This window comes from Populus trichocarpa, chromosome 17, assembly GCF_000002775.5.
Source record: "Populus trichocarpa isolate Nisqually-1 chromosome 17, P.trichocarpa_v4.1, whole genome shotgun sequence".
Classification (NCBI taxonomy): Eukaryota; Viridiplantae; Streptophyta; class Magnoliopsida; order Malpighiales; family Salicaceae; genus Populus; species Populus trichocarpa.
Window position 1 is genome coordinate 12,370,229 of NC_037301.2, and position 11,799 is coordinate 12,382,027.

The 11,799-nt window shown below is 36.5% G+C and overlaps 2 protein-coding genes across 4 annotated transcripts; one reads left to right on the top strand and one right to left on the bottom strand.

Annotated features, from left to right (window-relative positions):
* Positions 1–781: 781 nt before the first annotated feature.
* Positions 782–7,232, top strand: LOC112325673 (chloroplastic group IIA intron splicing facilitator CRS1, chloroplastic). 3 transcript variants are annotated; one of them, XR_008057707.1, is made up of 9 exons: positions 782–1,776; positions 2,358–2,784; positions 3,121–3,251; positions 3,669–4,010; positions 4,085–4,241; positions 4,905–5,197; positions 5,370–5,429; positions 5,618–6,198; positions 6,324–7,232. XR_008057707.1 is itself a non-coding variant. In XM_052448292.1 (8 exons), the coding sequence occupies exons 1-8, from the start codon at positions 859–861 to the stop codon at positions 5,666–5,668; spliced, it is 2,379 nt and encodes a 792-aa protein (XP_052304252.1). In that variant the 5' UTR covers positions 782–858; the 3' UTR covers positions 5,669–7,232. The 3 variants fall into 3 exon arrangements, 1 of the variants encoding a protein (XP_052304252.1); XR_008057706.1 differs by having other exon boundaries at positions 5,618–5,776; positions 6,034–7,232; XM_052448292.1 differs by having other exon boundaries at positions 5,618–7,232.
* Positions 7,233–7,549: 317 nt separating this feature from the next.
* Positions 7,550–11,540, bottom strand: LOC18099472 (LEAF RUST 10 DISEASE-RESISTANCE LOCUS RECEPTOR-LIKE PROTEIN KINASE-like 2.1). Its single transcript, XM_024588636.2, has 4 exons — positions 10,559–11,540; positions 9,740–9,772; positions 8,429–9,601; positions 7,550–8,005 (listed from the first exon to the last, which is right to left on the bottom strand). The coding sequence occupies exons 1-3, from the start codon at positions 11,364–11,366 to the stop codon at positions 8,445–8,447; spliced, it is 1,998 nt and encodes a 665-aa protein (XP_024444404.2). The 5' UTR covers positions 11,367–11,540; the 3' UTR covers positions 7,550–8,005; positions 8,429–8,444.
* Between the last annotated feature and the right edge of the window lie 259 nt (positions 11,541–11,799).

Below are 11,799 nucleotides of genomic sequence, written 5' to 3' on the forward strand. Positions count from 1 at the left end.
TGCAGGACCACTATATATTTTCAAAACTTTTAATTTTAATTTTTTTTAATTAAAAAATTGTTATTATTATAATTTTAAAATTTAATTTAGAAATCGATCTAAAATAAATTTTAAATTTGATATAATAATAAAAATAATTTTTATTATAATTTAAAAATTCAACTCAAGGGTTAATACAACTTGGGAATGTAAAAATAAAAATAATAATTATTATATTTTTAATAATTAATTTAAAAATTGATATGAGTTGATCCAATTATTTTTTTAAAAATTAAAATAACTTTGATTTGATTAAATTTTTTATTTAAAATAAATAAATTTTTAATTTATTTTTTATATTGAAATATAGATTACCTTGAGTTTTTAACCGGTTAGGTAATTTTTGGATATCAGAAAATTTTTTTTGTACTCTATTACATCTCAGCCTGTGAACTGTAGCTATATTTTATGCTAATTGGAGGAGAGATCCCTGAACGTTTAATTTCCTGATTTTGATCCATCAAATCATCAGGTCAAGGCAATAGGGTTCCTTAGGCTTCCATCCATTATCCCCATTAATTAGCATGTGATTTGAACGTCTATGACTATTACCTCTCAATTTTCATGCAAAAAACCTTAAGGACCCATAAGAAGGCAGTGTACTGCCTTGACTTGATAGTTTAAGGGATTAAAATCAGAACATTAATAGTTCAGGGGCGTAGTTGGATTTGGCCATGAGTCTCAGGGGTCTCTCGACTGATTAGCCTATGATTTAATGACGAATCTTTTTAGCAGCGTTTTTACTGTAGAAAACGGCATCCTCTCATTATTGAAAAAAATCCACTCTCGCTCGCTCACTCACAAGTGAATCAACCACTCATGGCTTCGTCAGCTCTGTGTCTCAAATTTTTCTCCTCTTACACTCCTATAACATCTGCCTTAAACCCAACAACAAAAAAGCATGGTAATACTACCTTAAACAATGCCCAGATAACAACCCCTTTATTTATGTTTGCAAACAACAACAACAAAGAACTTGCGGTGTTAACAAACCCCATTTCGCAATCCAATGCCACCACCACTGTTACAGTGCCAACACCTCCATGGATAAAGGGTCCTCTCATTCTCCAACCCCACGAACTCCTTAACCTCACCAACCCCAAAAACAAGAAGCCAATAAAGAATGACAAGATTGAAAAAGATGACAAGGCTTTGACTGCTAAAGAAAGTGGGGTTAGAGGCAATAAAGCAATGATACAGATTGTTAAAAGTGTTGAAAGACTGCAAAGAGATGAAAACTTGAAGGACACCCAAGAGATTTCTGAGAGTGGAGAGAGTTTAAAGCAGCTCGGAAAAGAAAGGATTTTAAGTGTTTTCGGTGATAAAAGGATTGTAAGAAGTATTGAAAAACTCCAAAAAGATCAAAACTTGAAGGAAACCCCAGTGAATTCTGGGGGTTTTGACATTGGAGAGGGTTTAAAACAGCTTAACGGAGATGGGGTTTTAGGGTTTAGGGAAAAAAAGCTGCCATGGGTGAGAGAAGAGAGAGTTGGGAATTGGAGAATGAAAAAAGAGAAGGTGGTTAGCAAGGCCGAGTTGAGTCTTGATAAGGAGTTACTTGAGAGATTGAGAGGAGAGGCTGCAAAGATGAGGACTTGGGTAAAGGTGAAGAAAGCTGGGGTGACACAGAGTGTAGTTGATGAGATAAGATTGACTTGGAGAACGAGTGAGCTGGCCATGATTAAATTCTATATGCCTTTGTGTAGAAATATGAATAGAGCAAGAGATATTGTTGAGGTTAGTTGGTTTACTTTTTTGTACTCATTTTTTGCTGGTTTATTGATTCTTGTAATTTTTTTTTTGGAAGTTACTTTGGAGATAAGTGTTCGTAATTCATGGAAAGACATGATTTCTGTTCAGAAGCTTGATTTCCACCCTGATTAAGAACTTGTGTTTAAAAGACCGTATTTTCATAAGAAAATGAAGATCAAATTTTAAACTTATTTTCCTAAGAAAAGAAGATCAATTTCTAAACTATGCAGTAATAATTCTTTTCAGATTGCTCATCTTGCTGCTTTTAGCACATTTTCTATGCAAAGCTTCATTGACCCTTTTTTGGGCCGATGTAAGAATTCTGCCTGGAAAAGGGTTATTTGTGATTGATCTGTGTAAACTGTACTGCTTAGTATATGGGTGAATGGTTTGTTGCTCATATTGTAGAGATTGGCATACTATCTCGGATGTTCTTGTTTGTATTTGTTGCAACTTTAAAATAAGGCTACTTGTTTATGGGTTGTCTTTTCTTTTTTAAAATTTGCTGGTACACCTGGAGCAATCAAAATGCAACAACTGCATTCTTTTCATTCCTTTGTAAACAGATGAAGACAGGAGGCTTGGTTGTTTGGACCAGAAAAGATATTCATGTTGTTTATAGAGGATGCAATTATCAGTGGAAGAAAAACTTTAATACAGCTACAATCGAGGAAAGTTTTCCCAGAAATGGTGGAGAAGAAGAGTCTATATCAGCTGGCATCTTAATGGAAGCAGATTTGAATACACAACCAATTAATGGATCACTGTTTGAGAGAGAAACTGATAGATTATTAGATGGCTTAGGACCTCGTTTTGTTGATTGGTGGATGCGAAAGCCATTGCCAGTAGATGCAGATTTGCTTCCAGAAGTAGTTAAAGGATTCAGGTCTCCATCAAGGCTTTGTCCTCCACGAATGAGATCAAAGTTGAAAGATGATGAACTGACATACTTGAGAAAGCTTGCTCAATCTCTACCCACACATTTTGTCCTTGGTATTTTCTTACTGTATAAAGCTTTCGATTGCGTTTTTTCCCTATGAACAAAAGCAGACACACTCATACAAATACAGAGTATAGACAGACAATGAACACATCACATGCATAAGATAACTGAAACAAGGAGAAAAGAGAAATATGCTATCATATTAAGAAACAACATTCTTAAATAGTGCTCGAGAATTGATTGAGAAAAAAGTCTGGCAGGCATGAACAGTTATTTGGTTGAAATGTTGCATGACATTATATGTATTGGGCTATGCTAGAGGCTTGTGTGCATGTAGGAATGTTTTGCACCACGAAGGCTTTTAAAGTTTTGCTTATTTTCTGTAGGGAGGAACAGAAGACTTCAAGGCCTAGCTGCTGCTATCTTAAAGTTGTGGGAAAAGACTATTATAGCTAAAATTGCTGTGAAGTGGGGAGTTCCAAATACCAATAATGAGCAAATGGCAGATGAGCTTAAGGCAAGTTCGATACCGAGAAGCAACATATATCATACTTACTGATTTGCTGAATTATTATTTGTTTATGTTATGTCTGTATGGAAGTTGTCCTATTTTTATTCTATGTGCTTTGGTAGCCTGGATTTTTGAGCAAGGTGGACCATTTCTGATTGTATTCAGTTGAAATTCATTCTGATTGAAGCACCACATCTTCTGTTATCATTTGTTGCCAGGACACTGATATAGTGATCTGAGTAAAGTGGATCACCCATATTATTTGAATCATTAATTCAAAAGCTTGATGTCCGAGGAGTTACATATTGATCCGTGCCCAACTGGGCACACTTACTAGTGTTGCCTTGAACATGCACTTGGCACGCTTATCTATAAATGACATCTCAGAGATAGATTTTTCTAATGTTGATGTTGTTTACGCAGAGTCTCACTGGAGGAGTTCTGCTGCTTCGGAATAAGTTCTTTATAATACTTTATAGAGGCAAAGACTTTCTTCCTGGCCAAGTTGCAAATGTAATAGTGGACAGAGAAATTGCCCTTAGAAAATGCCAAACCAACGAAGAAGGTGCAAGAATGAAAGCAATTGAAACTTCTTATATGCCTGGCGGACCAACCAACACAAGCAGATGTGGAACTTTATATGAATTTCAGGAATTCCAAATCAAATTTCAGAAGACGGCGAAAGGGGACTCTGAAATTCAATTAGAAGCTTATAAGGAAAAACTAGAGAGGGAATTGCGGAATCAAGAATACAGGCTTCGCATTGTAAGATTCAATTCATTATCTTTTCAGGATCACTGCAATGCTGGTTTGGAAAATAATCCTCATGGATTTTGCAGCTTAAAAGTAAGATAGAGAAGCCAGCGAAGGACTTGTCAAAGTTGAATTCTGCATGGGTACCTAGTCCACGGGATGCAGACCAAGGAATAATGACAGAAGAGGAAAGAGAATGCTTCCGGAAGATAGGACTGAAGCTACGTGGTAGCTTAGTGCTTGGTAAAGAAAAGCTTATCATTATGAACCCTGTTTGAAATATTGCTTCTTCTTTTTTTTATAAAAAAAAATGTTTCCAGATAGCTTTATTATGCCATATTTTTTCTGCATAGTTGTCTCTCAGTTTTAGGTATTCGAACATCTGAGTCATTGGTTACGATTATTTTCATTTGTTCCTTTTGGTTGATCTGCATGCTAGATGAGTTGCTTGGTTTCCCCTTTCTCCCTTTAATTTACCTTGGTCCCGTTAAAAAAGTGTTTTGTGTGAAGAAGCTCATTTTTGAGAAATAGCAGTGAGAGCATTGACTTTCATACGCTGAAACAGAATTTCCTCAAGTTTTGTTGCATAAGAATGAAGTAGGGCTTTCATTGGTCCAGAAAAGGAGAAATTATTACATGAGCCTGGCTCACCTTGAATGCTCACTCACAAAGTGGTGGGTCTCAGTCATTTTATGGTAGGTTAAACATCATTTATGTCAGAACCGGGCTCATGCAATAATTTCTCCCAAAAAAGGGAAGGGGTTAGTGTTGGTTAATCACGTTTGGATTGAACTACAACGCTTCCATCCACGAATAACATTTATTTTTCTGCTTAGTCTACCCTTCCCTTCTGTATCTGTGTGGGTGTGTTGTTCAGGTTTTTTTTTGTTTTGATGGTGGGTTCAGGGAGGCGTGGGGTCTTTGAGGGTGTTATGGAAGGTCTGCATCAGCACTGGAAGCACAGAGAAGTGGTGAAGGTGATTACAATGCAGAGAGTGTTTTCCCAGGTCATTCACACTGCAACATTGCTTGAAGCAGAAAGTGACGGGATCCTAGTTTCAGTGGACAAGCTAAAAGAAGGTCATGCCATAATTATTTACCGTGGAAAAAATTACAAACGCCCTCTAAGGCTTCTAAAGAAGAATCTTTTAACTAAAAGAGAAGCATTAAAGAGATCTCTTCTAATTCAGAGAGTTGGGGTAAGTAAAACTCTTCTCATCTTGCTAACATGTCACTTGCATTTGTTTTTCCATTAGCTTTGCACCAACCTGCACCGTCATTTCTTACTTGATGAATTTGAGCCTGACTCTCTTCTTTCCTCTCCTTGTTCTTCTCTCTCTATTTTTTGGGTGCATTCATGGTGACTCCCAGTCGTTGAAGTATTTTGCAAATCAGAGAGAGCGTGTGATCTCAGATTTGAAACTCAAACTGGTATATTTTTATCCTTCCTCTTCATATGAATATTTCTTCAATCATTCTACTGGATCAGATTAAAATGGTTTGTCAGGAGCTTGGTCTTATCTTCCACGAAGACAGATCCTTAAAAAATATGAAACAGAGGTAGAATAAAATGGCCTCTTATTTTGACCTAACCAATTGTCTACTGTTGAATTTTGCAGGTAGAGCTTCATGGATCCAAGGAAAAACATCTTAAAAGTGATACACTCTAAGCTGATAGTGGATTGCATAGTGATTCCTCATGATATAAGGGAGTGCAGTGAAGATTTTCGATAGGGAGGACTTCTCCACTTCTTCAATACCATACTAGAAAATTCCTGGTAAACTTTCTTGGCTTCTTGGAGGTATGTTAATGAAGTTGACAAACTTAAATTTTCTGCTCAATTGTGATGGTCAATACCCCAATATTTACACGTATGCATCACCATTTGACTTGTAGCTTAGTTAGATCTTACAGACAAGTTAGGCTGATTTGCTTGTTAACTCATGTAATGCTTTACCATCCTCTTGTTTAAGAGATCTGGGTACAATCTCCTGAACTGATGGCATGTTTCATTAACAATTTGATATGGAACAATGAAAGGGTAAGCTAGATTGTTTGAAGTTGAGGCCAAAACATGTGATGTGCTTTCATTGATGGCATCATCTGTTAGCAAACTTGCCTTTTATTGAAGCCTATGCCGAATCCTCAGTAAATGCGAAGAGTCAATTTAGACAACTCTGAAGGAAGGGTGCCAGAGAGGTTAATTGAGGAGTCTTTGATGGCATCATCTGTTAGCAAACTTGCTTTTCGTTGAAGCCTATGCTGAATCCCCAGTAAATGCAAAGAGTCAATTTAGACAACTCTGAAGGAAGGGTGCCAGAGAGGTTAATTGAGGAGTCTTTACCAGAGGTTTCACATTGCACACCAATCCAGTTGGTGCAGAAGCCTTTGGAGGACACATTGGACCAGCCTGATGGCTATGGGTTCAGGGAATTAGCTAGTTTCAGCATGACAGCAACATCGTCAGCCGTGACAGATGAGAGAATGAGGAAAAGGAGACAATGAATCATCTAGGGAATTGGATAGATAAAGCGATAGAAATGAACAATCTAGAGACTCTAAGGTTTCTTGGGTTTTGAAGAGGATGAGATTTTCATTTCATCTTTCTTGTCAGCTAAGAGGTTAAAGCCAATGCAAGGATTTCAAGAAGATAAATCAGTCCCTTGACTATTTTTGGATGCTGTTAACACATATTAATTGGTTTAAAAAATTAAATTACACTTTATGTACTAAAAGGAACGCAGGCTAAGAAGATTTGAAGAACATGGCTAGAAAACTATTCTTAGCATATGCAGCTTTCAGGTTTGACTCTACTAGTTGCTTCTGGAGCAAAAATTTCATTTTTGAGTATATTTGCTTATTGTTGATGGAGGCAGGTTTAAAGGATCTGATGGTAATGAACAGTCAGTTGCAACAGTCAAGCTGCCAATCTGCCACAACTGAATCACGTAGGAAGCTCAATAGACTTGTTTATGGGCTAATAAGAAAAAACTAAAATTAGAGGAGGCCAGATCTTGTGAAATCACTAGTCTGACAAAAAAAAAAAAACTCATTACTTTCACTTTAACCATTGGATTGCTCTCAAATTTCATCTAGAGGTTCTACAAACTTAGTTCTACAAGGGGTTGGCTTGTTGTTACCATTTGGATTTGAAAAGCCTTCAAATTAGGTTGTTTGATCTAATTTTGTTATTTTTCTTTTTGTTTTCAGATATCTTGTTTAATTTTGGATTTTATGTTGTTTTTCTTTTTCTTTTTTGAATTGTGATTTTCCTATCTTATAGACGTTGGTTTAAGACTTATTTAAGAGGCTGTAATCCCTGTTTTAAGAGCAAATTATTAGAAAAGAATTATTCAGTAATAAAACTTTGAATTAAAGTTTCTAGTGATCCTTCTTTCGAAAACTCCATCGTTCTTGTTCTTTGATTCTTATTCTTTAATTCAGCTGCGTCATTATTTAGTTCGGTCCTTTTGGAGAAACATGCATACATGTTTCATAAAGTTCTGGTTGCTTTGTAATGTCTCAGTTAGTTACGCCATGTTGCAATCTGTTTTGTATCTCTGCATTATTGGAATTTCATTTTGTATTCATCAACAAAAAAGAAAGAAAAATAAATAAATTATACATGAATAAGTTAAGATGGATCAAGCCCTTCCTAGATTAAATAAACTGTGCAGCAAATTCTACCAAAGAAATGTATCTTGTAGGGGATATGGTAAGTGAGCAACAACATTCTTGTACGTGGAATACTAGAAAGGACATGGCCATCTCCAAAGGTTGTACTACTTTCCCTTGATGATCTTTGTAACGACTCCAGAAGAATAAAAAGCAAGCCAACAGAGTCACTTGGCTTTTTGCACTTGGTTTCCATGATCCAAAAAAGTTTATAAAGTAAATTCAAAATCATTAAGGTTATAAAGGACATGACCATCTCCGAGCTGCTATTTACTGAAAACCAAGTGCAAAAAGCCGACAGGGTCAATTCAGGCTTCAACGGATCAGGGATCTGAATTTGCGAAGTCAAGAATCAGTAAGAAAAAGATGACGAGGAAAATAAACTTGAATTTGAATTCCGTGTGAACTTGCTGACCACTTGAGTAGCATCAGGTAACTAACAGCAAAATACATGTGAATGTTATGAACTCTCAATTTGATACACTGAGTGGCATAAGATTATACTATCACAAGTACATCAAAAAAGCTTTACAATGATAAAAAATATAACCGAAGTATTATGTTGAAGGATTCTGGAAAATGTATTTTTGCAGAAAGCATTAAAATCTGTCTTCTTTTCTATGTGGACCAGTGATGACCAGTAAAGTGACAGATCAAGCCCACACTTCCAGCATGTTAAATTTTAAGCAAGAGTCAATAATGATTGACTTAATCATTGGAAATCAAGTGATGGTTTACAACATGATTAGGGTACCTGTTATGAAGCTTCTTTAACTAATGGCAGCCATGCCACTTACGTTTTGTGACAATGCACATGCTCTTGAGGTTGATGCGGTGAGGTTCGTTTCCAGTGATGTTGTCGGAGAATACAGGAAAGGCTTTGGTGGAGTTTGCAAGAATTGAAGACTGCCTTCTAACATCTCCACCACCTTTGTCATTGATGGTCTATCTAATGGATTGGTTTGAACACACCACAAACCCACCGTAACCATCTTTTTTATCGTCTCTTCTGTTTCATCTGTTATAACACCATGGAGACTAGACACCTCTTCTGATTCATACATACAATTTGGAAGGAATATTTCACTACTTTGAGATTCTCCGATATCAATGTTTCTTTTTCCTCCAACCATTTCAAGAACCATCATCCCGTAACTATACACATCAGACTTGTAAGAAACTCCTCCAAAGTTTTTGCAGAATACTTCTGGAGCTATATACCCTGCAGTCCCTCTTGCACCTGTCATTGAAACCATACTTTCTTCTCTCTTGCATAGCTTTGCCAGACCAAAATCAGATATTTTTGGACAGAAATCTGTGTCTAAGAGAATGTTGTGAGGTTTTATGTCAAAATGAACAATCCTAGTGTTACAACCTCTATGCAAGTACTCAAGACCTCTACCAATGCCGACAGCAATTTCATATAATTTTTCCCATTGTAAATTATGGTTTCCATGAAGAGAGGTCTGACGATATATGAACTTGTCTAGAGATCCATTCGGCATGTATTCATAGATCAAAGCTCTTTTAGTCCTTTCAAAGCAAAACCCGAAAAGGGTAACTATATTTACGTGAGAAGTTCTACTAATACTCACAACTTCATTAACAAACTCTTCTCCATCACCTTTGGAATTCTTCAGGACTTTTACTGCCACAGGACGGCCATCCGGTAACTCTCCTTTGTATACACCTCCAAATCCGCCTTGACCTAGTTTATCCACGAATGAGTTGGTCATTTTCTTAATTTCTGAATATGTATAGCGTTTTGGAGTAAGAGAATGCGAGTTCATAATGATCGTTTCAATATTTAGATTATGTTGAGCATTCTGCCTCCAAAAGCTAGTCATCCGGCCTCTAGATAATCCTCTTCTAGAGCAGAGCACAATGATAGTGACTGCTATCATCGTGTACATAGCTAACGTTACAACTGAAATAAGAGTATCACAGTTGATTCATGTGAGTTGTATGCTATCTGCTAACAAGAAGCATAGATATTCACAGCATGTCATAACTAAATATTCATGCAATGATTGGAGAAAAGAAGGGTATTTGATGGTTTTCTTACCTTTAATAAGCTTATATTCCCATCTATAAGACTCTGCAAGACAAACAGCAAATAACTCAGTTTCCTGACATATTAAGCATGAAATTACCCTTGATTTATATTTGAAGTGTCTAGTTATCTTTTTCTATCTATGACAAGATATCAAATCATATCAACACTCAGTAGCCCCAAGAAGACAGAATTAAATACATTTACTTTCCCAAGCCAAATTACAGTCACGCACGACAGAGCAGAAGTATCTTGTTACTGCTACAGCAGTACGTTAAAACATGAAAATTCAGCTTCTTGAAATCAAATTTCAGGTGCCAAGTAGAATATTAACGGGGTCATCTGGTCTTGTCAATTTATTAAGGATCCCTCTTATCCAAAATGTTAGGTGAACAAGAGACCTCTTTTGGTTGCAAAATCCAACCATTGACCAAAACAAGAACAAATTGATTAATTTCTTAACTCAAAAGGTTTTTGTCAAGTACTCTTTCCCTGGAAATGGAAATTTAAAACAAAGAAAATTCTTAAATATTAATTATCTTCGTTAAAAATAGGAAACTTGCAAGGGAAAGCAACCTTATTTTAAGTACAGACTTGTTCTATATTTTACATGCAATCACATATCATATAAGGTCATCTTAATTAAATAAAGAATAAGGAAATTGTTATGAATTTTCTTTCCAGCAAAATAGAGGAAATGAAAATAGTGCATTATCACTTCTCAATTTTGCGATAAGGGAAAGAAATCCAATAAATCTTGTTTGGGCCAATTTTTGTCTACATCAGGACAGTTAATCTTCTTTCACAAAAATAAAAGGTTACACGACATACCTTTCTTGCAAGTAGTTGCATAAGGCTGGTCTTGACAATAGCAAGTGAATTTACTAGTATCGGTATTGTATCCACACTGCCCACCAGAAAATTTGCATTTGTTACACAAGGAATCATTTGCAGTCCACTGCAACCAAAAACCCCGATGAAGAGCATTTGTCAAATTTGCAGCAGTTGGATGGCTCTCTATTGATCGAACAGCGGATTCATATGCTGGAATGAGAACGCTGTGATTACATGACTCCAGGTAACTGCTTATGTTAGCAGCAAAGCTACCAGTGGCTGACATGCTCAGGTTCCTTGTCAGATAGTAACCTACCATATCAGTTCTGCTTATGTTGCAACTGAACTGATAGGATAGCCCTAAAGTTGGTAAAAATTGACTTGGAATCGTTGGACATCCATAGTACAGCATTATATTCTTAGTATTTGAAGCATAACTGAAACGGTCGGAATCAAAAGTGGAGTTGACAGGGGGGATAGAACAAATGTTGTCTGTGTACTCTGTTGAAATGAGATGAACTCGAGACATGCTTTTGATCTCTAGGACTTGGTACGCCACTTCCGATATTTTAATCACTGGGGCGTCACCACTGCAATCAAGATGAAATCCTGGGTAGCCACAGTACTGAGGACGATTCACTCCCCAGAAAGGATAGGTTATATTCTGAATGTTTCCACACTCAAATGACTTGCTGCAGCTTAGATATCGCTCATCAGGTTCACATAGAGAAATTGGAATTGCAATAATGATGATGGTAATTACTGTGAGAGGTAAAGAGATGGTTTGAAGGAGATGTGGATGCATTTCTGGAGATTACGGGTGAGGGGAAGGGGCTGCAGGTATAGAACTCTCGAATCCTGAGAGAGCAGATGGAGCTAACTAGGTTTTATTTCTCATAAACATAAGATAATCAGATGTCTTGACTCTTGACTCTTGACTCACTAATATGACTTAGTCTGCAACAAGAAGTTTCCTGTTCATTCACTGGAGTTCTAATGCGAATGACACAAGACTCGCATTTTCTTTAATATACTTTCAGATTTCTTTTTGCATTGAAACATGCCAAATTCAATTAACTATGATTTACTTGTCTATCAAGACAAGAAAATTCAGCAAGAATGCATAGCTTTGTGAAAACACTCTTTCTTGAGTCTAGTTTGAAATAAAATGTTCTGTCTAAATATTCCTCAACTTCCTCGTCCACACTGGTTAAATTTTCCAGCAAGAAAAAAGAAGA

Bases quoted from the DNA above. Each gene is read 5' to 3' on its own strand.
- LOC112325673 (XM_052448292.1), top strand. From the start codon at position 859: ATGGCTTCGTCAGCTCTGTGTCTCAAATTTTTCTCCTCTTACACTCCT. The intron at 2,785-3,120 runs GTATTTTCTTAC...TATTTTCTGTAG, and splicing joins ACCCACACATTTTGTCCTTG to GGAGGAACAGAAGACTTCAA. The intron at 4,011-4,084 runs GTAAGATTCAAT...TGGATTTTGCAG, and splicing joins AAGAATACAGGCTTCGCATT to CTTAAAAGTAAGATAGAGAA.
- LOC18099472 (XM_024588636.2), bottom strand. From the start codon at position 11,366: ATGCATCCACATCTCCTTCAAACCATCTCTTTACCTCTCACAGTAATT. The intron at 9,773-10,558 runs GTATGTCGTGTA...TTTGTCTTGCAG, and splicing joins TGCAACTACTTGCAAGAAAG to AGTCTTATAGATGGGAATAT. The intron at 9,602-9,739 runs GTAAGAAAACCA...CTCTTATTTCAG, and splicing joins GGAATATAAGCTTATTAAAG to TTGTAACGTTAGCTATGTAC.